Raw genomic sequence first — 23,916 nt, 5'->3', positions numbered from 1 at the left:
ACATTAGGACATATATCAATAGAACAAATTATGTAGGGACACAAAAAGGAGGAAAGGGGAAAAATGCAATATTCAAATAAAAATAAAAAGTCAAACGGGCTTACACAGTAAGGGGGGAGGGGTAAAGCACTGCACCACCTAGAAATAGAAAATTCTGTCATTTCATCCTATATATGGGTAAGGAGGATTCATTCCTGATATGGTTTGGAAGTGTGTTCCATAAATTGGGGGCTACTACAGAAAAGATTATTTTATATGCGGTGTCATAAAATACGTTGCAAAGTGAAGGAATCGAAAGGAGATTTTGTTGGGAAGATCGTAAAGGTCGTGATGTTGTGTAATGGATTAATAGTCTGTCGATGAACGCTGAAGTGTTTTCTTGTTTGGTTTTGAAGACAAGGAGTAAAATTTTAAAGGAGATGTGATGGGGCATGGGTGAATGTGTTTCAAGAGAGAACATAAGCAGTGCCTCCGCTGGGTCAGACCTGAGGTCCATCGTGCCCAGCAGTCCACTCACGCGGCGGCCCAACAGGTCCAGGACCTGTGCAGTAATCCTCTCTCTATACCCCTCTATCCCCTTTTCCAGCAGGAAATTGTCCAATCCTTTCTTGAACCCCAGTACCGTACTCTGCCCTGTTACGCCCTCTGGAAGCGCATTTCAGGTGTCCACCACATGTTGGGTAAAGAAGAACTTCCTAGCATTCATTTTGAATCTGTCCCCTTTCAACTTTTCCGAATGCCCTCTTGTTCTTTTATTATTAGAAAGTTTGAAGAATCTGTCCCTCTCTACTCTCTCTATGCCCTTCATGATCTTGTAAGTCTCTATCATATCCCCTCTAAGTCTCCTCTTCTCCAGGGAAAAGAGGCCCAGTTTCTCCAATCTTTCTCTATCTATCTCTCTCTATTTCTGTCTCTCTCCCTTTCTCTCTCTCTTTCTATCTCTCTCTATTTCCCTCTGTCTCCCTTTCTCTCTCTCTTTCTGTCCCTCTCTACTCTCTCTATGCCCTTCATGATCTTGTAAGTCTCTATCATATCCCCTCTAAGTCTCCTCTTCTCCAGGGAAAAGAGGCCCAGTTTCTCCAATCTTTCTCTATCTATCTCTCTCTATTTCTGTCTCTCTCCCTTTCTCTCTCTCTTTCTATCTCTCTCTATTTCCCTCTGTCTCCCTTTCTCTCTCTTTTTCTGTCCCTCTCTACTCTCTCTATGCCCTTCATGATCTTGTAAGTCTCTATCATATCCCCTCTAAGTCTCCTCTTCTCCAGGGAAAAGAGTCCCAGTTTCTCCAATCTTTCTCTATCTATCTCTCTCTATTTCTGTCTCTCTCCCTTTCTCTCTCTTTCTTTCTCTCTCTCTCCCTATATATCTATTTCTCTCTTTCTTCCTTTCTCTCTCTCTTTCTGTCCCTCTCTACTCTCTCTATGCCCTTCATGATCTTGTAAGTCTCTATCATATCCCCTCTAAGTCTCCTCTTCTCCAGGGAAAAGAGACCCAGTTTCTCCAATCTCTCAGCGTATGAAAGGTTTTCCATCCCCTTTATCAGATGCGCCGCTCTCCTCTGAACCCTCTCGAGTAACGCCATGTCCTTCTTAAGGTACGGCAACCAATACTGGACGCAGTACTCCAGATGCGGACGCACCATCGCCCGATACAATGGCAGGATAACTTCTTTCGTTCTGGTTGTAATACCCTTCTTGATTATGCCTAGCATTATGTTTGTCTTCTTAGCGGATGAGTTTAACCACAGTGTTTTGTATTATCTGTAGAAGTGCGATTTATTTTTGGCTTATGCCACAAAGGGAATTACAGTTGTCTAGATGTGTTATAATTACATATAAAATAGCATTACTTACACATAAAACTTTAATGAACAAAGCTCCTGCATTCTTAGAAAGGTAAAATTAATCCCTTATATCCCCACAAAATCTTTAAGATCTAAAGAAAAATCTCTCCTCTTAGTTCCTTCACTACGACACATTTATTCAAGGAAGGACACGATCTTTTCTGTCACAGCCCCTCAAATTTGGAATTCGCTCCCAATCAATATAAGGGAAGAAAAATTACTTAGTAAGTTCACAGGTCTCCTGAAAAGCTGGCTTTTTAAGGATACTTTTAACTGAGTTATTTGAATTCTATATAATTAAGTTACTTTTTAGTGGATTAATAATGCTGTTAAGCGAAAATCGAGTGGGTAACCTTTTCCCATCCTATTGTTTCAATACCTATGCCCTTTTTATTTCATTTATAAATTGTATTTAATCTTTTTTTTTTCTTTTTTCCCCTGTTGTGTTTTGTTGGTCAAAAGTTGTATTAACTGTCTGGTTTAATCAATGTGGTTTTATTTTTACCCTGATTTTATCGTTATTTGTAAATCGTATTGGATTAAGATTTTGCGATCAAATCAAATTTTTAAATAAACTTGAAACTAGAGAGTGAATGAGGATGTTGATAGATTTTTGATCTAAAAGAACTGAAAAGGAGGAAGCAGGGGAGACCAAAGGCCCATTGGCTGGATATCATCAAGAATGACATAAGAATTAAAATCAAGCAATTGAAAGAAGCCGTGGAAAACAGGGAAGCATGACGAGGATTGGTCTACAGGGTATCCAAGGGTCGGACACAACTGAATGGATAGTGTCACCTGTACAAGCTCAAGTATGTACCTTGCTCTAGTTTCATTCATCTCCTGTTCCATTAGAGGACGAGTCAGTGAAAAGCTCATGGGTTTGACTCCAGGGTGAACTCTTCTGCTGGTTGGCTTAACTGGTGCTTGGGGTGTTGCTTTGGAATTGATTGCTGGAGATGTGATGAAGGCAACAAAGTCACTGACTGTACTGATAAGTCATGGCTTAATGAGAATGAATTCTATAGGTTAACAACCCACAATAAATACAGAAAACGCCAAACAGCTAAAAAGAAAAGCAGCTACTACAGATATACAAAAACAAAAAGTCTAAAACGTGGAGATAGAGAGACCTGAGAACACTCAGTCCAACAACCCTGTTTAGGAGATACAGCACAATCACCAGTCTCCAAACCCCCCCCCCCCAAAAAAAAAATAAAAAATAAAAAAATAAAAACAACTCCACTGAAATGACAAACAAAAATATCAAAAGTAACTATAAACTTATCTTCACAGCTGTATCCTGCAGTCAAATGCAGGGTTTCAAAGAAAAACCACTCAACGTTCCAACATTCCGAGCCCTGTTTCGCAAGAGCCTTTTCAAGGGCAAGGCTTCAGCATCCAATTTAACATCCATCCGGTCAAAAACACCCAATTCAAGCAGAAATCCCAGTTGGCGAGTCTTTTTCACTGGGATTTCCGCTTGATTTGTCAGAGAGGCTTCCAACGCAGGAACGGATCGCGCGAGGAGCCGCCACCCGCGGCTTTGAATGGAAAAATGACCGCTGCAAAGGAGCCGACTCTCGATCATCGCATCCAGAACGCGGGTCACAGAATAATACCTGGGGGGCCGCATGCGGCCCATGGGCCACGAGTTTGAGACCGCTGCTCTAGAGGTAGCAGTTCTCTCTTTCATATCCTGTAGTTGGGCCTCACGCTGCTGTACTGTCTCTGAAGCTCTAGATGTAACACTGATTGCACTCGGCCAATTACATGACATTTCCTTGGACACATTGTTACAGCAATGACAGCACAGCACAGTGCGACATCATTCACCAAGCTTTACACAATTGGTCAAAGCAATATCTGGGGTTTTTTTTTCGATGATTCTTTACATGTCACCCCCTTCCTATCCCTAAAGTGTTTGTTCCCAGATAGTAAGTGATATGTATACCAAGTTTGGTTTATATCTGTCCAAGTGCTTCGGAGTTATGCTAGAACATACATCTGATGATAGATAGATAGATTTAGGCAAATTCCTGGAGGAAAAGTCTATAAACCATTATTAGCAGTGTAGCTTTGGGACTTCAGAAATAGATGGGTTAAGGAACATGGGTTTGTGTACCTTGACTCCAGACAAACATGTAACTAATTTGGAATATTTGTCGATATCAGAAGAGTTTGTGATAAGAGCCCAATTGAAGCACATAGAAATTAAGCAGATGCATACTGAATAAACTGGGTAAAGTATTACCAAGTCTTGATTTTGGGAGATCCAACCACTTAAAAGGCTATATTATCAGTGATGAACTGAGGGATACAGGTGGATGTAATCTATATTCACATAGGATACAGCTGAGGTGACCAGATGGTTGATAGGCCTTTATGAACCATGGCTGCCCACTCCTGGTCTAGACTAAGTGCCTTTTCAGTTCAACGAGGTCCTTCAAACCCAAATTCCTATGCTTTACCCTGGAAAAATTGTGTCCCGTTCAGTCTGACTTTTAGTGTTTTTCTAAACTTGATGCAAGAAGACTGACAAGTGACTTCATATCAAGGTTGCCAAACTTCAAATATTATAGATTAAGAAATTTATTTTAATGAAATTGGAATGGCAGTTTTGAATTTTTTTTCTAATATAAGTTACAGTCATTCAAATTATCAGCTGCAGTCAGCTGGCAGGAGAAATATTCCAACCCAAAATTCAAAAGAAAGCCTTTGTCTCAGGCACCTGCATTCCAAACCCTATTAACATTAGCTGTCATCATTCAGAAATAAAGGAAGTTATTGTAAATACAGCACAGGTGTTTGGTTTTATAAGCTTTACTGTGACTGTAGAATGAGGCCCTGTAGGTACCAAATGAAAGGAGCTGCAGAGACACAGAAATGTGCTTTTAATTCCCTGGGGAAGAAAAACTGCACCCAAAACGAGCAAAAGGAAGCTCTCTTTGGCACAGCGCAAGTACTATGGCAAACTTGAGAAGTAAATTTGAGAAACTGGGCTCAGACTCCACATACCCCCGCTTTCAATGCATACCGCATTTCCCCATGTATAGGCCGCGGCCTATATATGGGTTTATAATCTACTGCAGTGGGTGCGGCTTCCTTATATGGGGTGGCCTATCTATCTAAAGACATCGTAGATAAGCCGCCCCATTAGATCAGCCGCGGAGTCCCCCGTTCCTGTAGCTCCCTCGCTGGACGGCTTTCGGCTGCCTCCTGCAATGCCATGGCCGGCGGTGCAGGGCAGGAGCGATGTTTTCAGCATCCAGCCTGGCCCCGCGCTGCTTCCTCAATGCCTGCAGTCAGTTCTTGTGGGACTCGCACCATTTTGCCTGTACTATTTAGTTATCAGCTTAAACACACGCACACTGTTTTTAGTCTACATTTTTATCTGTGATTCCTACATCAACCGGATCCCTGAGGAAGGCGTGTCCGCCGAAACACGGACCGTGTCGGGTCCGGTAGGACAATTACGTGTGGACGATAAACTTGTACTTATATTTGTATTTATATGTTGTTATTGTGAAGAGTGACTAATAAAGCACCATTTCGAACATTCACATCCGGTTTTTTTGTTCTCATCGCTTAAGATTGCTTTCACTGTACAATACTGGGTCTTCCTTTTTGCAGTGATTAAAGCTACAGCCTCGGCATCCTGAGCTTGCGGGTTCAAACCCACACTGCTCCTTGTGAGCCTGGGCAGGTCACCAGATTCCCCATTGACCCAGGTACACTAGATAGAATGTGAGCCCACCGGGACAGACAGGGAAAATCCTTGAGTACCCGAATAAATTCATGTAAACAGTTGAATCTATAATAATAAAATGCTAGCCGCGCATGCGCACTCACACCGCGTGTTCCCTGATCCCTGTTCTATCGGGGTGTGGCGGCACTAGTGCGCATGCGCGTACTACGTCACCAGCCGACGATCGCCTCCACAAGCCCGCTCCCAGCCAGCCGACGATCGCCTCCACAAGTTTCCACAAAGAGCGCCTCCTGCCCCTCCCCCTTCTCCGAGACGAAACGAGAAATGGAGCCGGGCCGCCCTCCGCGACAGACCAGAGGAGTCTGAGTCCTTTGCCGCCTACCCCCCTTCCCTTCCTGCGGACCCGACTACGAACCCGGCGATTCAAGCAGCGTGTGCAGCAGTCTTCACACGCTGCTTCGGGCCCTTCTACTGCCCTGATTTGCTCTGCCGCGTCTCTGATGATGTCATCAGGGACGTGCCAGAGTAAATCAGGGCAGTAGAAGGACCCGAAGCTGCGTGTGAAGACTACTGCACACGCTGCTTGAATCGCCGGGTTCGTAGTCGGGTCCGCGGGAAGAGAAGGGAAGGGAAGGGGGGGGGGCGGCAAGGACTCTATCCGAGTAAATAAAAAACTCTGGGGAGAATGGCAGAGACCAGCCCTGTACTAACTCCCGTGGACAGTGGGAGCAGGAAGAGGTGCTGATGGACAGCGGGGGGGGGGGGGGGGAGGTAGGGAAATGAAGGGAGGCCTACTGCTGGACAGAGGGAGCAGGAAGAGGTGATGATGGACAGGGGGGGGAAATGAAGGGAGGCCTACTGCTGGACAGAGGGAGCAGGAAGAGGTGATGATGGACAGGGGGGGGGAAAGGAAGGGAGGCCTACTGCTGGACAGGGGGAGCAGGAAGAGGTGCTGATGGACGGGGGGGGAAATGAAGGGAGGCTTACTGCTGGACAGGGGGAGCAGGAAGAGGTGCTAATGGTCGGGGGGGGGAAATGAAGGGAGGCCTACTGCTGGACAGAGGGAGCAAGAAGAGGTGATGATGGACAGGGGAGAAAAAAATGAAGGGAGGCCTACTGCTGGACAGGGGGAGCAGGAAGAGGTGCTGATGGACAGGGGGGAGGTAAAACAAAGGGAGAAGGGCTGCTGCTGGATAAGGGGAGCAGTGAAGGGGTGGTGGTGGACACAGGGGAAGTAAAAAGAAGGGAGAATGGACAGGAAAAAGCAGCTAAGGAGACAGAGAGAGAAAGAAATAAAGACAGACACACACATATATTCTAGCACCCGTTAATGTAACGGGCTATAAAGCTAGTAAATAAATAAATGATCATAATAAAGCAGGCCTAGAGTCCTGGGTTTGATTCCTGAGGCAGGATTCCCGCTTCCCAGGACAGCAGGGATTAGGGATACTGCATAGATAACATCTAGGATCCCTAGAGACTCCTAGGTCACCCACACAACAGTGACACCATATAGCTGCAATGACTGGACCATGTGAATTGGAAGGGGTTGTTAAAAAATAAGGGAGAAATCTTAATCAACAGAGGTTCATTCTGAATAAGTTGCAAGCTCACAAGAGCAGGAAGAAACTGCCAAGTGCTCCCAAGAAAACTCCTAAACAATGCAACCAGACTATTTCAATTATTTCCTCAGCTAGCTGTAGTCATGTAAATACGGACATAGAAAATAATAGCTAATGTCTCCTGTCAGACAGATGTGGTTACTTAAGAACATAAGACAGGTCAAGAAGAGTCAGACCAACCTCAAACAAGCCTTGCATCCTGTCTCTAAAAGTAACCAGGTCAGGGCACAAGTACCCAGAAAAAAAAAAAAACCAACAACCACCAGAGCAATTTCTTATAGGTCATATCAAGGGTACCAGATAGCTTTCCCAAGGCTAACTAGCTAATCATTTTTTAGGGACTTTTCCTCCAAATCTTTTTCTAACCCCACTGTATTAATTGCTTTGATAATGTAATTTGGGCAACAACTTATTTGTGCACTGCATTAAAATGTTATGTCCAAATTTGTCTTCTATCTGCTTTCAAAATTGTATCACGTGCTATCAGTCTAGAATTGCCAAAACACACTTTCATTAGCTGGATGAACACTTGGGCAGAACTCATGTTGTACAAGGTCATGTTACAGAAGGACATTAAGAATTAATTCCCTAAAGAACTATAAGGAAAGTACAGTAATACTCTCCCATCAACATATACACTGGCACAAAAAATAAAAGGTAAATAACATGTGAAAATGGTAGTGCGTTTTGCCATTCTGCAAGTACAAAACACAAAAGATCCCCCTCATCAATACTGGGCAACAGATGGTCCCTGCTCTGAAGAGCTTACAATCTAATTTAGAAAGGACATTTCAGGGTTGGGGAGATTATGGTAAAGGAAATGATACAGTGGGTAAAGGTATCTGATAACAGTGAGTGGGAGTTAAGAGTTGAAAATAAGATTCAAAAAATTTGGCTTTTAGCTTGGATTTGAACGCTGCCAGGAAGGGAGCACAACGTATCGATTCAGGTAGCCTGTTCCAGGCATATGGCGCTGCAAGAAAGAAAGGGCGGATGCATGGAACAGGCTACCTGAATCGATACGTCGTGCCCCCATCCTAGCAGCGTTCAAATCCAAGCTAAAAGCCAAATTTTTTGAATCTGTCTTCAACTCCTAACTCCCACTAGATACCTAGACCCACTGTATCATTTCCACTACCATAATCTCCTCAACCCCGAAATGTCCTGTCTAAATTAGATTGTAAGCTCTTCTGAGCAGGGACCACCTATTGTATGTTAAAATGTATAGCGCTGCATACGCCTTTCAGCGCTTTAGAAATAATAAATAGTAGTAGTAGTAAATATAAGGAACGAAGGGAATCGGTAGGTTAAAATAAAACAAAAAAAAAGTTAGGGAAAGGGAAGGAATGAACCATTTTGTAGGGGAGAAAACTGAAATATGTTCTTCCCACTAGTTGAGATAAAGCCAAGAATGCAACTTTAGGGAAAGGTTGCCTAATACATAAGAGAGAAAGAGAATTAAGAACAGAAAGCCAAGGAGACGTAGTTTGCCTTTAATTGTGTCTTGAAAGTTGCGAATGGTTTTTCTGAACGGAGATAAAAAGACAGAGAATTCCAGAGAGTGGGAGCCACGACAGAAAATGAATATTTCGCACAAAAACGCAATGTTTTACGGACAGCAGATTTAATTAACCCTCTTCTATCTCCCAAAAAAAAAAAAAAATTTAATTCAATGCTGTCTTGTTAAAATGTTTATTTCTATTCCCTATCTTTATTTTAATTAATTTATTAATCCACAGGTACTTTAGTTAGATTGTGAGCCTTCGGGACAGAAAGGGAATTTTTTTAAGTACCTTTATTATTTTCACATCTTTAATTTTAATGTATATTTTCTGTAAACCGCTTAGAACTTAACGGATGTAGTGGTATATAAGAAATAAATTACATTACATTACATTACATTTCAAGAATAACGTAAAAAAAAAACAACAACCTGTATTTATTCCATAAGATAACCTAAATCCTCTAAGGTCAAGCAGACTGGGAGGAGGGTTCCAGAACCAGTACGAGTCCTGAATAAATCTCTATCTTAGTGTCTTTTTTAAAAAATTTATATTTAAATAGTATAATCAAAGATAACAAATTCTGACTCAGAAATGCAGCAATATTGTGCAATAAATGTTCCACCATGATGAGACAAAAAAGGGAGCCCAAGGAGGCCTCAACGATGAGAGAATCAAGGCACAACAAAGGAGTCGTGAGGATGAGATGTCAATAATTCAGCCACGGGTGTAAAGGTCAAAGTTCACTTTCTTGATAGTAGCACTTCGAGTCCCCGCAGTGCTACTATCAAGATAGTGAACTTTGAACTTTGCACCCGTGGCTGAATTATTGACATCTCATCCTCACGACGCCTTTGTTGTGCCACCATGATGAGAAACACTCTATGCCCACCAATAGGGAAAAGAAACAAGATCAAAAACCCAGAACATTTTAACTTTACAGGGTCTCCTTTACATACCTTTTTTTTTTTTTGTAGAAATTCATCTATAAAACCACTGAGGAGAATATGTGATCAACGTATATCAAAATTAAATAAAACAATATTTGTTTTGACTAAAACTGACAATTCAGACTACCAGCTTTTAAAACTAACGATATATCAAATCAGCTTGCAGGAGAGACGGCTGAAGTCTACAAAATCCTGAGTGACATAGAATGGGTAAAAAGTGAATTGATTTTTTTACTCTTTCGAAAAGTAGAGACTACTCAATAGAGTTACATGGAAATACTTTTAAATCAAACAAGAGGAAATATTTTCTCACTCAAGAAATAGTTATGCTCTGGAACTTCTTAACATAAGAATTGCCGCTGCTGGGTCAGACCATTGGTCCATCGTGCCCAGCAGCCCGCTCACACGGCGGCCCTCTGGTCAAAGATCAGCGCCTTGAGACTAGCCCTACCTGTATATGTTCCGGTTCAGCAGGAACTTGTCTAACTTTGTCTTGAATCCCTGGAGGGCGTTTCCCCCTATGACAGACTCTTGAAGAGCGTTCCAGTTTTCTACCACTCTCTGGGTGAAGAAGAACTTCCTTACATTCGTACGGAATCTATCCCCTTTCAACTTTAGAGAGTGCCCTCTCGTTCTCCCTACCTTGGAGAAGGTGAACAACCTGTCCTTATCTACTAAATATCTGTTAAACAATTCAGCCTTATCTTTATCAGCTTCTCTATATTTCTCCTCTTCACCTTTGAGTCTCACAATTCCACTTTTGCATTTCTTCCTATCACTAATATATCTAAAAAGTTGCCAGAGGATATGGTAACATTGGTTAGCATGTCTGGGTTTCAAAGCTTGGACAAGTTCCTGGAGGAAAAGTCCATAGTCTGCTGTTGAGATAGACTTGGGGGAAGCCATTGCTGTCCCTGGGATTCGTAACATGGAATGTTGCTACTTTTTGGGATTTCCAGAATCTTGTTACTCTTTGGTCTTCTGGAATCTTGCTACGCTGGGATTCTGCCAGGTACATGTGACCAGGATTGGCCTATGTTGGAAATGGACCATTGATTTGACCTAGTATGGCTATTCTTATATTCTTATGTAACTTTCTGTTTATTTCAACTGTTCCCAAAATTCTAATGGTACTGGAAATACTGTGGAGATTATCACCAGTTGACCTGAATGATACTAAATCCAGATTTGTTTTTCAACTGAGCAAAGGAAAATATTCTTCTTGTGCCTTCAATCCTTCCAATTCTACAATGCCATGCTATTGTAGCCCCTCTCATTGCATAAATCTTTTCAACTGCCAGTATTTTCAAAATCTTACAAAATGACTACTGCTTTACAAAATGTTACCCGTTTTTACCAGCGCTCAGCTTCAATTAGGTAGACTCCCAAGTTTATCTTTCCTTTCGCCAGTGGTTCCCAACCCTGTCCTGGAGGACCACCAGGCCAATCGGGTTTTCAGGCTAGCCCTAATGAATATGCATGAGAGAGATTTGCATATAATGGAAGTGACAGGCATGCAAATCTTCTCCATGCATATGCATTAGGGCTCTCCTGAAAATCCGACTGGTTAGGAACCACTGCCTTACGCTACTAAAAGATCATAATGTTTCAATTGCAAGGCCTAGGCCTTTTGGAGAATGTTACCTGGAGAATCTTGCTCATTCGACTTTGGACTGCTTCTGGCTCGGCGCTCCATCTTCTTTACTCCTGGCCCTCCACCTCCTCCACCGTTCCCTCCATTGTGACTCTTCCCATAACCATTATATACCATCATATAGTTGCTGGGGTGGCTTTTGTAGATGGAAGAGGGAGGGCTATTAAGGCGGTTTTGACGGTCTATCTGTCGCTCTTTCAGTTTTTTGTGCTGTGGTTTAGTGTATTGGTCTTCCCGCGTGATATAACTGGACATTCCAAAGAGTGGTATCATTTCTGAAAGAGAAGAGGTGATGTTAATAAAGTTTTTTTCCCCAAAAAATTGTGCAACTGCAACTGCATACCTACATAAAAACAGACACATGTAAGTTAGAGGGGCGTTTGGATATAATAATAATAATAATTTTATTCTTATATACCGCCATACCCGGAGAGTTCTAGGCGGTTTACATCAGTTACAGTAGTATCTGCGTTAACATGCAGATTTACAAACAGTTTGAACAATTTTAAACAATTTATCAGCAATACACAATTTATCAGATAGATATAGGTATCGTTGAAGGAACAATGGTGGATGCCACCTTGTTTTCTACATTTGAGCTGGGGGGGGGGTTTGCGGGCAGGAAATTGGGTTATATTCTTTTTGCATTGACAACAAGAAGTGTTATCTTGAGCTGGGGATGATAATTTATTCCCCCTCTTTCAATTGTTCCTTGCTAGTATGTTTATGCAATGAAAATTTAGCAATAAAAATTTATTAATTAAAACAAAACAAAACAGACAGACGCACCTACTTTCACAAGCTCTGCAGGCAGACATTCCCAGGGTGTAGTTTGGGCAGAGCAGAGGCAGTGTTACAAAAGCATACAATATTGGGGCCCATACACCACATATGCACAGGCATAATGATGCAACTGAGCATTTGCTTGCTACTGGGATTGGTCCTTGGAGACTAGTTTGTAAAGGCTCCTAAGTTGCAAACTTTTTAAAAGGGCTCTTCTGTGGACTTCTCACATGGGCGTCCATATTTGAAATTATCTTCTCTTTGCTAACATATGTACTTAAGTGGTAATGTGATAGCCAGCTCAAAAATTACTGGTTATTCAAAGCACAAAGTCCAGATGGGGTCCAGCTTTGAATATCCATAATGGGCTGATATTCAGCAGGCAGACATATATTTCTGCCTTCCGGACCAGGTAGAAGATTATATACTATACATTGATCTAAAGGTTAATCAAAAGATTTTGATAGTCAGGGGGTGCGGGGGGGGGGGGGGCGGTCCGCCCCAGGCACGGTCTTCCACGGGGTACTGGCATCCCTCCTGCTCTGTGCCCCCTTCCCTTTCCCCCGTACGAGCAGTAATGAACTTGCTGCTCACGTCGGCTTTGGCGCTCTGACATCACTTCCAGGACCTGTGCCCTAGGAATTGACGTCAGAGAGAGCGCCATAGCCTACACAAGCAGCAAGTTTGTGGCTGATCGTACGGAAGGTAAAAAGGCACGGTGAAGAGGTGCAAGTGGTGAGGGGGGGGCGGGGAAGAGGGCGGGAGAGGAGTGCCACTGCCCCCGGGCGCCACTCACCCTCAGTACACCACTGGGCAGATTACAATAATACCTGAAATGTATTGTTGGGAGACTTGTACGCTAAGTAGCCCATCTGCTCACCTTCTCCGTATATTGTTGGGGAAAGATGGTGTTGTGGGAAAAACTGGGGTGGCATATCTCCGGGCCCGGTTACCGGCGGGTAGAACGCCATGTGAGAGTTGTGGATAAAATGCGGATGATGCGTAAGATATGGAGGTAAATGATGAGTTGGTGAAATTGCTGAGGGATAACTTGGATAACATTCAGGAGACTGCGGCGTCACCACCACCCGGCGAACCCCCGTGTTGTCTTCGAGCACCTAAAAAAAGAAGAAGGCAGGAGAAGATCCATTTAACTTTAGTGCAATTTGAATCCAGTTAAGCAGAATTACTAACATAGCACATGTTTGGGTTTTTGGGTTGTTGTTTTTTTTTTTTTTTAATCTTTATTGATTTTCAAACTTTGAGAGTGCAATACAATTAATTGAACATAAAATACTGCATAAAACGCACTATTAACTACACAAGTAATACATAAAACAATCATTTTCTCCCACCCTCCTCCCAATTATTAATACAATAAGACATATGATGTGATTACAATTTTATAATTAAGTAATTTTAATCCTCAAAATACATTTCCCTCCCCCCACCCACCCACCCTGGATGTGTAAGGAAATCTAAGAAAAGGAGAGATATATGACCCTTATTGCGAGGTAACAAATGTAGTCGATGGGCTCCACACTTTATTAAATGAATTACTAAACCCCAAATATTCCGCATTCATTCTCTCATATTTATATGTGGTACACACATTTGCCCACCAAAATGTGTAATTTATTCTGTGGTGGCTCTTCCAGTAATGTGTGACCATAGCACATGTTAACCTTGAGCTTTCTTTGGAAAACGGAGTTGTCCGTGGCAAGAGACTGGGGCTGCCTAAAGGTCGAAACAGGGGTTTTCTTTACCCACTGCAACCAACACAGAAAAGAAATTCCTGTTCCTCTTTTGTTTAATATTTATTGAAAGTCACTTAAACCCTCCTGCATCACGTCAAGAAAACCACATCGGGAGCTGGAAACCATATAAAATTTTTAAAAGAATAGAGATCACTATAAACAAGATTCTAGCTGAAAAAGGCAGCCAAAGAAGTTATCTTAAAAACGGATTTCTCCATTCCCATTTGTGCCCTCTTAAAATCGACTGAGCAGCGGTATTCTGTAATATTTGCAACCTAGACACTTGTTTGCTAGACATTCACAAGTGTAAAATGTTACATGAACAAAGCCTGAGCTAATATTTGAAGATGTTCTATTGACAAATATGACCGAGGGGGGTAATTCTGAAAGGTCACCGAAATTTAGGTGCCGGGAAGCTGCACGCTAAGTGAGAATTTGGTATTGGCAATTACGTGCATAATTGCCGTTATAGAATGCGTTTAGGCGCGGCCTCTTTGCCATCTCAATGGCTGGTGTAAACGACCGTAAATACACACTGAAGTTGTGCACGCAACCAAGAGTGTGTTGGAATCTTAGGTGCGTCTATTTACATTAACTGAAACATGATATAAATCCCGCCCCTAAATTAGGCCCAAATCCCCCCTTATTTTATAACTATGCACATAAATTGTAGGAAGATCCTAATCCACCTTTGACCCTCCCATGGCTGTACCCTGTTTTTGGAACCCCCACCAATAATTACTTAAGAATACAATTATTGGTGTTAATTGGCTCATTATTTAATTAAAGTGCATACGCAAATTGGAGAGATGCCCTCATTTGCACACGCAATTTTTAGTACCTTTTATAAAATTAGGCTGTTATCCCCAAATTCTATAAAGCACGCCTAAAGTTAAGTGCCTACATCGGTGTGTCTAGATGATGTAGGCGCTTAACTTAATTGAATAGGCTAAATTGGCGCCGATAATAGACCCAACGGTGACGGGATAATTGTGCGCGAGACACCAGTGCGCCGACAATCCAGCGCTGACAATTCAGCGCAAGACATAAGTGCATCGCTGAAAAACTTATTTTTTAAGAGCTCCAACGGGGGTGGTGGATGCAACCCCCCAAATTATAGACAAAACGGAACTTTTCCTGAAAAAAATTGGAAACTGTTCCGTTTTCTCTATAATGTGGGGGGTTGCACCCCACCCCCCTCCAACCCCAATGGCAGCGCAAACACTATTCATTAAAGTGGGGAGGAGGTTCCCCCCCCCTTCGGAGCTCTTAAAAAATAAGTTTTTCGGCAGCGCGCTTCTGTCTTGCGCTGGATTGTCAGCGCGCTGGTGTCTTGCGCGCCACTGACTATGAACCCCCCCCAACACCTCTTAATTGGCACTAATTGGCACTTAATTGAAAGTTAGGCATCTAACTTGGTAGGCGTGATTTTATAATAGTTAGGTGCCCAATGCAAAGTTCATATTTAAAAGCGGGCATGGTTAGCGGATGGATTATGGGCATTTAGGGGCTGATTCTACAAACTGCGTCCCGATTGTGAGAGGCAGTAGGCATCTTACCACCATCTCACCAGCCAACCAGGACACACTTCTTTTTTTTTAATGTATGTGGCGAACGAAGCCTATGCTGTAGGTATCTGTCTCATGCCTTTAGAGACACGTAGAGACGCTTACAGACGCCCAAGGCTGGCGTGAGCATGGTTTCCATCGGAAGTGGCCTTGGGCGTCCGTAAGCGTCCTTATGCGTCTCCATAGGCACGAAACAGACACCATAAATGTAGGCCTATAAAATACTGGCCTACATTTAAAGCGTCCGTTTGGAAAAAAAAGGTGCGATTCTGTAAAGGACGCTGATGCGTGATTGGCACTCGATCGACGGCGTCCTTTAGAGCAATGGCCCCTAACCCTGTCCGGTCGGGTTTTTGGGATAGCCTTAATGAATATGCACGCGAGAGATTTGCATATAATGGAGGTGTCAGGCATGCAAATCTGCTCCATGCATATTCATTAGGGCCATCCTGAAAACCTGACTGGATAGTCGCCCTCCAGGCCAGGGTTGGGGACCACTGCTTTAGAGAATCAGGCCAAAAAAAACCCTGGCATTATTAGGGCGCGCCTAAATGTTAGAACGCTTAGGCGGCGAGAAGCGTGATGCTATGCGGGCGCCTAACGTTTACAAACTCGTGTTTAGCGCCACGCTAGGTGGGCAAAAATTTTGTAGGCAACATATATAAAATGATGCCCTAAGGTCCCGATTCTATAACTTCAATGCTGGTGACGAGCACACAGATACCTAAAATTTGAAAATACTCACAGGGAAAATACTCCCACATGTTTAATAATTTACATATTTGTGCCCAAAAGTAGGGGAACAGGTTTCTGCCTACAGCAGATTTAAGGATACTGTATGTGAAATGGTACCCTGTGTGTACCTCGACCTGCACCAGCTGTCCAAATGGCTCTGTATTAACTGCTACAAAAAGGCAGAATAGTCCAAGGTTCAAGGAAGGGGTCGCTCAGAGGAGTTGTAATCCCCTACCGTTCTAAACAACAAAATGTTTTGTAACTATAGGGAGCCCTCAGTGTGAACGAGCAGCCATGGGAGACCAGCTCCAACGCCGGCACACCATCATCTAGCCCGGTGGAGGTCTGTACCTTTAGTTTCCGCGGTTTCTTTTGATTGTTGGTGTGTTCATTATGAATGACGTGTTTCTGTTTGATTGGTTTTTGTGTGGGCGACGTTACTCCTGGTCTGCTTTTTAGCCGGCGTGCGTGCTTCTCTGTTAGCTCCACCCCTTTCCAGCCGACTCGGATCGTTACAACTTCCAGTATGGGTTCCTGAAGAAGGGCTTGCTTCCGAAACCAGGCTGGTTGAACCTGGTGTCCTGTTGCGTTTGATTTCGGTGCTTTCAGAGGTTTATTTCATTCAGTTAAGTTGTGGTTTTTTCATTGATTTCATTTTTGGCTGGGGAGCTGGCTGGATTGGTTCGGTTAGGGGCCGCTCAGAGGTTATTCTAGTTGTTTTTCACTTTCATGTGTGATCATAGTTGATTGAGTTGTGAGTGTTTTCACTTCATGCTATTTATTTAAATCAGGGTATGTAATTTATTTAAATCATTGCACACAATGGGGGCCCAGTGATTGTGTGCGGGTGGGGGTTTATGACCTCTGCCTGTCTGTGAAGCGTTGGAGCTGGTCTCCCATGGCTGCTCGTTCACACTGAGGGCTCCCTATATTAGAGAATGACACGGTGACAAAATTCATCACCGTTCCCGTCCCCACGGATAACCACGGGAAATAAATCCATGTCATTTTCTAGTGTCTATTTCATCCTCTGTCCTTCTACACCAGCATTCTTCAAAGCAAAGCGTGTGGGTCAGTGGCTGTGCTTATGTGAGCCAAGGATAATGAAGCCATTGTGACATCACTGATGTGATTGGCTCTTAGACACTGGTGGAATGAGGCATTATGACATCACAATATCTGCTCTGGATACCAGAGACTGTCATTCTCAACCTCAATCCTTCTACACCAGCATTCTTCAAAGCAAAGCTTGTGGGGCAGTGGTTGTGGCCATTCATACTCTGATTCTTCCCGCTTTCCTTAAAGAATGACATGAAGATGGTTTCCCGCGGTTATCCGCGGGGACGGGAACGGTGATGAATTTTGTCACCGTGTCATTCTCTACCCTATATTTACAAAACATTTTGTTGTTTAGAACGGTAGGGGATTACAACTCCTCTGAGCGACCCCTTCCTTGAACCTTGGACTATTCTGCCTTTTTGTAGTATCTTGTTGAGACTGTGGCAGTTTGTGTGGAGTAGTGGTTTTGGGGTTCTGTATTAACTGCAACATTTTAGGAGGAGTTTGGAGAAACACCTCCGTTTCCCCCTAACCATAATGAAATTATTTCTCTGCGTAATAGTTTGAGATGAAGCACTATGCAAGCCTATAATGTGCTCGTCGCAAAATGATTGGCATTTGAGGTCTCAAAATTCTGTATTGCAGGGGAGCACGTTATTACATCGTTTGGTTTCAATTAGGATAAGGCTGGAAGAACACTTGGAATTCAGAACGCCAGGGAAGCAGATATACATTACACATATCTATGACAGGCAAGTTGATTGGTTAATTGCATATTCCGTGACATTTTACAGACTGGCAGTAAAATGAGTAATGGAACAACGCAGGAAAGCGGATAGGGGGTGTCTCAGGAATGACAACGGGGCGGAAAAGTTTATCTGCTCAGAAAACAGCCACTCGTAACAACAGTGAAAGGTTATAGGAAGAACAACCACCACCCCTTGCTGAGTCTACATTAATTACATATGCAAATAAGTCTACATGCACCTGTGCACGCATGCACACAAACACACACACATGTACAATATCTCATGCAAATTCAATGGGGAAATCCTGAAAGAACATAAGAACATAAGACACGCCTTCACCGGAACAGACCAAGGTCCATCTAGTCCGGCGATCCGCACACGCGGAGGCCCATTTAGGTGCTCCTAGTTGGAGACCCGGATTTCCCGTATCCCTCAATATGATTTGCAAGAAGGTGTGCATCCAACTTGCGTTTGAAACCTAGAACAGTAGCCTCTGCCACCACCTCCTCCGGGAGAGCATTCCATGCGCCCACCACTCGTTGTGTGAAACAGAACTTCCTGACATTTGTCCTGAACCTGGTGCCACTCAGTTTCAGGCTATGACCTCTTGTCCGTGTCACATTTGAAAATGTCAGTAATGCTGCCTCCTGGTCAATTTGGTCAAATCCTTTTAATATTTCTATCAGAAAACCCGACTGGATGTTCCATAACCCTGGTCATCTATGCTGATGAAATTGGAGGAGTTATCAGTGCTACTATCTGGTTTCAGTCTTTTGATGGCTAAAACGGCACAGGGGATGGCTGGGCAGGTCTGCATTTCTAAGACATGCCTTCAACTACATGTGTGCTGAGATACCTGCATTTCCATATCACTTTGGAAGAAACTTTCAAGGATGCGCTCACCGCAGGCCTGTGCATGAGGTGGTTGCACTTTAAGCTTAGAAACCTCTAAGATGTTCATGTCATTTTGGAAGAGCCATAGCACTACTCCTTTGTGGCAGGAGTTTTAAAGTCACTGCACAGGGGCATAGGAGGAACTTCCACCGGGGAGGCTCCTTGGCTTGAATTCTTGTCTATTTCGGTTCCTTCCCTCCTCCTGTCCATTCTTCCTGTCCCTCCTCCTGTCCGGCTAACCCTTGCCTGCACTCCACAGACTAATTTCCTGGTCTGACACCAGCTTGTCTAACAACAATGATTCTATCTGTCTAGACTCACAAAACTGTTTTCTCCAAGTACCTATTCTGACTTGCCTATTCTTGGAACTGTGTTCTCGAGCCAGCCAGTCTCGTCTCAGCTATTATATAACAGTCAAACTTGATGAATATCCATCTGCCAAAAATGTTTCAAACTCTCAAATTTGAGTAAGTCAAACGCTTAATTATTTAATGGGTACCTGGCGAGTTCTACTGTTCTGTAGACTACTGTAAGTACATATGTTTGTACTTTGCCCTTTAAACACTTAAATATGCTGCTAGATTCTGATGAAAAAAGGATGTACATTTTGCATTTCCTTTTAACATTACCATATATGGTACTCTAATAACACGTGTCTTACTATTGTGTATAATTTAAATGGCATTCTATCATAGAGATCTATATTTAGGCTATAGAGAACATAAAAACATAAGAATAGCCTTACTGGGTCAGACCAATGGTCCATCAAGAACAGCAGCTTCTCTCGGTGGCCAATCCAGGTCCCTAGTACCTGGTCAAAATCCAAGGAGTAGCAATATTCCAGGCAAGCAGTGGCTTCCCCCACGTCTTTCTCAATAACATACTATGGACTTTTCCTCCAGGAACTTGTCCAAGCCTTTCTTAAAACCAGCTACGCTTTCCGCTCTTACCACACAGGGAGAATGAGAAGGGGACAAATTTTTCCCCATCCCCGCGGGAACTCATTTTCCCGTCCCCGCGAGAATTAAGCCATTGTGACATCACTGATGAGGTTGGCTCTTAGGCATTGGTGGAATGAGGCATTATGACATCACAATCTCAGCTCTGCAATGTTGCTCCAGAGCCGAGATTGTGATGTCATAATGCCTCATTCCACCAGTGCCTAAGAGCCAACCTCATCAGTGATGTCACAATGGCTCGATTCAAAGCTGAACTAAGCAGATTTCAAGTTATTTGCTCTTCCCCAGTGCTACAAAACAAAGGAGAAAGTCCAACTTTGTCTGCAGAAAAAACCAAGCAGGAGAAACAAACAAAACTGCAGACTGAGTACAAGATGCAGACAAAAATTTATTGTACCAAAATTAAAATGCAAATAAGTAAAATAAAACCCTTTTACCAATCAAGGGACCTGACGAAGGTTTGTCCGAAACACGGACCGTGTCGGGTCCCTTGATTGGTAAAAGGGAAGTGTGACTTTGGACTTCAGTGTCCAGAAGCAACTCAGAGGGTTAACTTGTAAAACAGAAATGCCAAAAGTTTATTTTACATTTTTTATATGTAGGTACTTTCTCTGTCCCTAGTGGGTTCACAACAAGAAGGATTAAGCGTAGGGTTGCCATATTTTAAAAAAGAAAACCCCGAGCGCATAACCTCGCTCCATTCTGCCCTCCAGCCCCAGGGTGGTAGATGCGTGGAACAGTCTCCCGGAAGAGGTGGTGGAGACGGAAACTGTGTCTGAATTCAAGAGGGCCTGGGATAGGCACGTGGGATCTCTCGGAGAAAGAAAGAGATAATGGTTACTGCGGATGGGCAGCTCTATGACCTCACAATGCAGGTGCACAGTGCCTTAGCCTATAGGAAGAGGAGATGCAAATGTTAAGAGCCTTAGCCAATAGGGAGAGGAGGAGATGGATGCTGTGGATGGGCCATTTGGCCTTTATCTGCCATCATGTTACAATGTTTCTATAATCATAAAGCTCTCTGACCTCACAATGCAAATGTAAAGAGCCTTAGCCTATAGGAAGAGGAGATGCAAATGTTAAAAGCCTTAGCCAATAGGGAGAGGAGGAGATGGATGCTGTGGATTATCTGCCATCATGTTACAATGTTTCTATAATCATAAAGCTCTCTGACCTCACAATGCAGATGTAAAGAGCCTTAGCCTATAGGAAGAGGAGATGCAAATGTTAAAAGCCTTAGCCAATAGGGAGAGGAGGAGATGGATGCTGTGGATTATCTGCCATCATGTTACAATGTTTCTATAATCATAAAGCTCTCTGACCTCACATTGCAGATGTAAAGAGCCTTAGCCCAGTGTTCTCCCCAGAAATTTTTTCCAGCCGGGTGGCACGAAAAAGTAGCCGGTTGGGGCGGGGTGGGGAAATTTGGTGGTGGGGGGAAAATTAAATGTGCACTATTTTTATTCGTTAATTGTTATTAATTACTGTATTTTCCAATGCTCAATATGACTTTCTTTTTTAAGGTTTGACACTTAGGCAGTGTTCCAGTAGCATTTAAGCTACCCTTGAAAAAAAAGTAATGCAGATCCTCATATTCTGACCCGAATAACTACTGGCCAGTATCAAACCTTCCATTTCTTTCAAAACTACCGTACTTGAGAGTGTGGTATTGAACCAACTTCAAATTCATGTTGAATTAGTTAATGCTTTGCATTCCTGGTAATCTTGTTTTTAAGACATAGCAATTTTGCCACAGCAAATACACTGAAGCCCATAGGAATTGAATGGACTTTGGTGCATTTGCTACTGTGGCTTTGTAAAAGGGGCCCTTATTGAGTGAATTCCATAGTTACCTAGACCAGTGTTTCTCCACTTCTTCAAGCCAAGTACCCCCTAAGTCTAACAAATACCAACTGAGTACCCCAGCCCAAGCTCTGCCCCTGATCCCACCCCATTATAATAGTACTAACTGTAATGCAATTTCTTCCATTCATTTTTCATGTACACACAATATAAGCATATTAATTCACAATGGTAACCACAAAATTAAAAAAAACACAAAGCATACTGTATGCAGAGAATATGATAATTATTATTTATATTTGTTTTATTTTTCAAAGATGTCAAGGCAGATGACTTTAAAATATGCAATGTCACCTCAGTAACAACTATAGAAAAATAGACAAATATAGTTCAAAATATAGACAGCAGCTCAAAATTCTCAACACTAACACATTTTGATCCCTAAATTGAAAATAAAATCATTTTTCCTACCTTTGTTGTCTGGTGATTTCATGAGTCTCTGGTTGCATTTCCTTCAGACTGTGCATCCAATATTTCTTTCTTCCTCCTGCATGCTTCTTCTCAAACAAACCTCATTCCATTCCCCAACCAACATCTCTCTGTCCCTCCATGAGCCCAACTTTCTCCTCCGCCCCCATTGACAACATGTCTCCCTCTCATTCCCTCCCCTTCTGCAAAGGGAGTGGAGAAAGAGATCCAGAGTGCATCTCTCCCACTCCCTCTACTGCCACATCCAACATTTCTCCCTCCTTTCCACCAGTCCAACTTGTCTTTCTCTCTGCCTCCTGAATGCTTCCTCTCCTCCAGTCCTTATTCCCTCCCCCAACCAACATCTCTCTCTCCCTCCATATGAATCCAACTTTTCTTCCTCTCTCTCTCTTCCACCCCAATTGGCAACATGTCTCCCTTTCTCTCCCTCTTCTGTTATGATCTTGTATCTCTCTGTTCTTCCTCAGGGTCTCTCTCCCCCCCCCCCCCCCGTCTCTTCTGTTTGCACCTCCCATAGTCCAGCATCTGCCTCATGTCATAGAAACATGATGGCAGATAAAGACTAAATGGCCCATCCAGTCTGCTCCTTTGGTCCAAGACTCTATCTTTCTTCTGCTTACAACCCCACCCCCATGTCTAGCATTTGTTCTCCTTTCTTCCAGGTCCTTCTCTGCTTCTCTCTCTCCTTTTCTCCCTCCCTGGTCCAGAATCTTTCCACCTCTCTGCAGTATCTTCCCCTCTCTTCCCTTTATACACCCCTAAGTTCAACATCTGCCCCCCTCTCTTCTGCCTCCCCTTTGTTTCAGGTTTCTCCCTCTCTATCTTCCTTCTTCTAACATTTTGAGTCCTCCCACCTTTGTTCCAGGTCTTTCTGTCTCTCTCACTCTCTTTGACAATGTAACATTATGTCTCACTGTGTCCTTGTTACAAGCCCCAGAATTGGACTAAGGTCACTCTTTCAATTCATATAGGCTAGGCACCTTCCTTAGCTAGTAACAGAAGATGAAACTAAGAAAAAACAAAACTATAATGCTGTGAACCATTCAATCCCCCCCCCCCCAAAAAAAAAGCAAAAGATAGAAATATTCAAGAACATAAGAACGTATTCCACAAGCACAGAAAATCCAAAATCATAGGATAAGTGAAAATCAACTGGAGTTTATGGCACGGTATCAATAATTAAACTGAATAAATAGGTCTTCATATTCTCTGTTTCAAATGAGAACATTCAGATTAACATTAACAATACAAGATATTTTATGAAAGATACCAAGTCATGCAAATTCGGGGACCGGATTCCCCTCCCCGTGAACCCTGCCAACTCTTCTCTCCTCTAGCTACTCTAGACCAATCCCACAAGGTGGCACGTCAATTGAGCGCAGGACAAAAGCGCTATAATAAAGCCGCGCAAAAAATTCCTTCGTTTGGAAGGACAAAAACGCTCAGGATAACTGCGCAGGACCGGACCTTGCAGCGGTGGATTATGTTTTTGTCCCTGACCTTGCGACGGCAGCAGTGGATACTGTTTTTAGTTACGGAACCATCCAGCAACTTTCCTTCTCCAGCAGCCTTTCAGCCATGCCACAATTTCTCTCCTGCTGAGGTGTCCTGCCTTGCTGGAAACAGGAACTAACATTAAAGGAGGGCGGGTCACCGGACAAGAAAAGCGGTGGGGCGTGTCACGGGAGAGGAGCACTAAGGGTCACCTGATCAACTGGCGCATGCCTTTGGCAACCTCCACCTGTAGTCAGATGCTACTCGTAGCAGTCGCCAGCCACACCCACGTGCAAAAAAAATAGCTGATGAATTTTGATGTCAGTGCATCAGTCCGGGCAGAGATACA

The 23,916-nt window shown here is 43.2% G+C and overlaps 1 protein-coding gene across 5 annotated transcripts in view; it reads right to left on the bottom strand.

Annotated features, from left to right (window-relative positions):
* The window catches only part of FNDC3B (fibronectin type III domain containing 3B), a 490,638-nt gene that overhangs the window by 167,411 nt on the left and 299,311 nt on the right, over positions 1 to 23,916 (bottom strand). For all 5 annotated transcript variants that reach the window (XM_033959077.1, XM_033959075.1, XM_033959076.1 and 2 more), the window contains exons 5-6: positions 12,941 to 13,178; positions 11,268 to 11,552 (exon numbers count right to left, since the gene is read on the bottom strand). In XM_033959077.1, coding sequence (XP_033814968.1) covers positions 11,268 to 11,552; positions 12,941 to 13,178 — 523 coding nt within the window. The remainder of the gene's footprint in view (positions 1 to 11,267; positions 11,553 to 12,940; positions 13,179 to 23,916) is intronic.

This window comes from Geotrypetes seraphini, chromosome 9 (assembly GCF_902459505.1).
Source record: "Geotrypetes seraphini chromosome 9, aGeoSer1.1, whole genome shotgun sequence".
NCBI classification, from domain to species: domain Eukaryota; kingdom Metazoa; phylum Chordata; class Amphibia; order Gymnophiona; family Dermophiidae; genus Geotrypetes; species Geotrypetes seraphini.
This window is presented reverse-complemented; position numbering and strand designations above follow the sequence as displayed.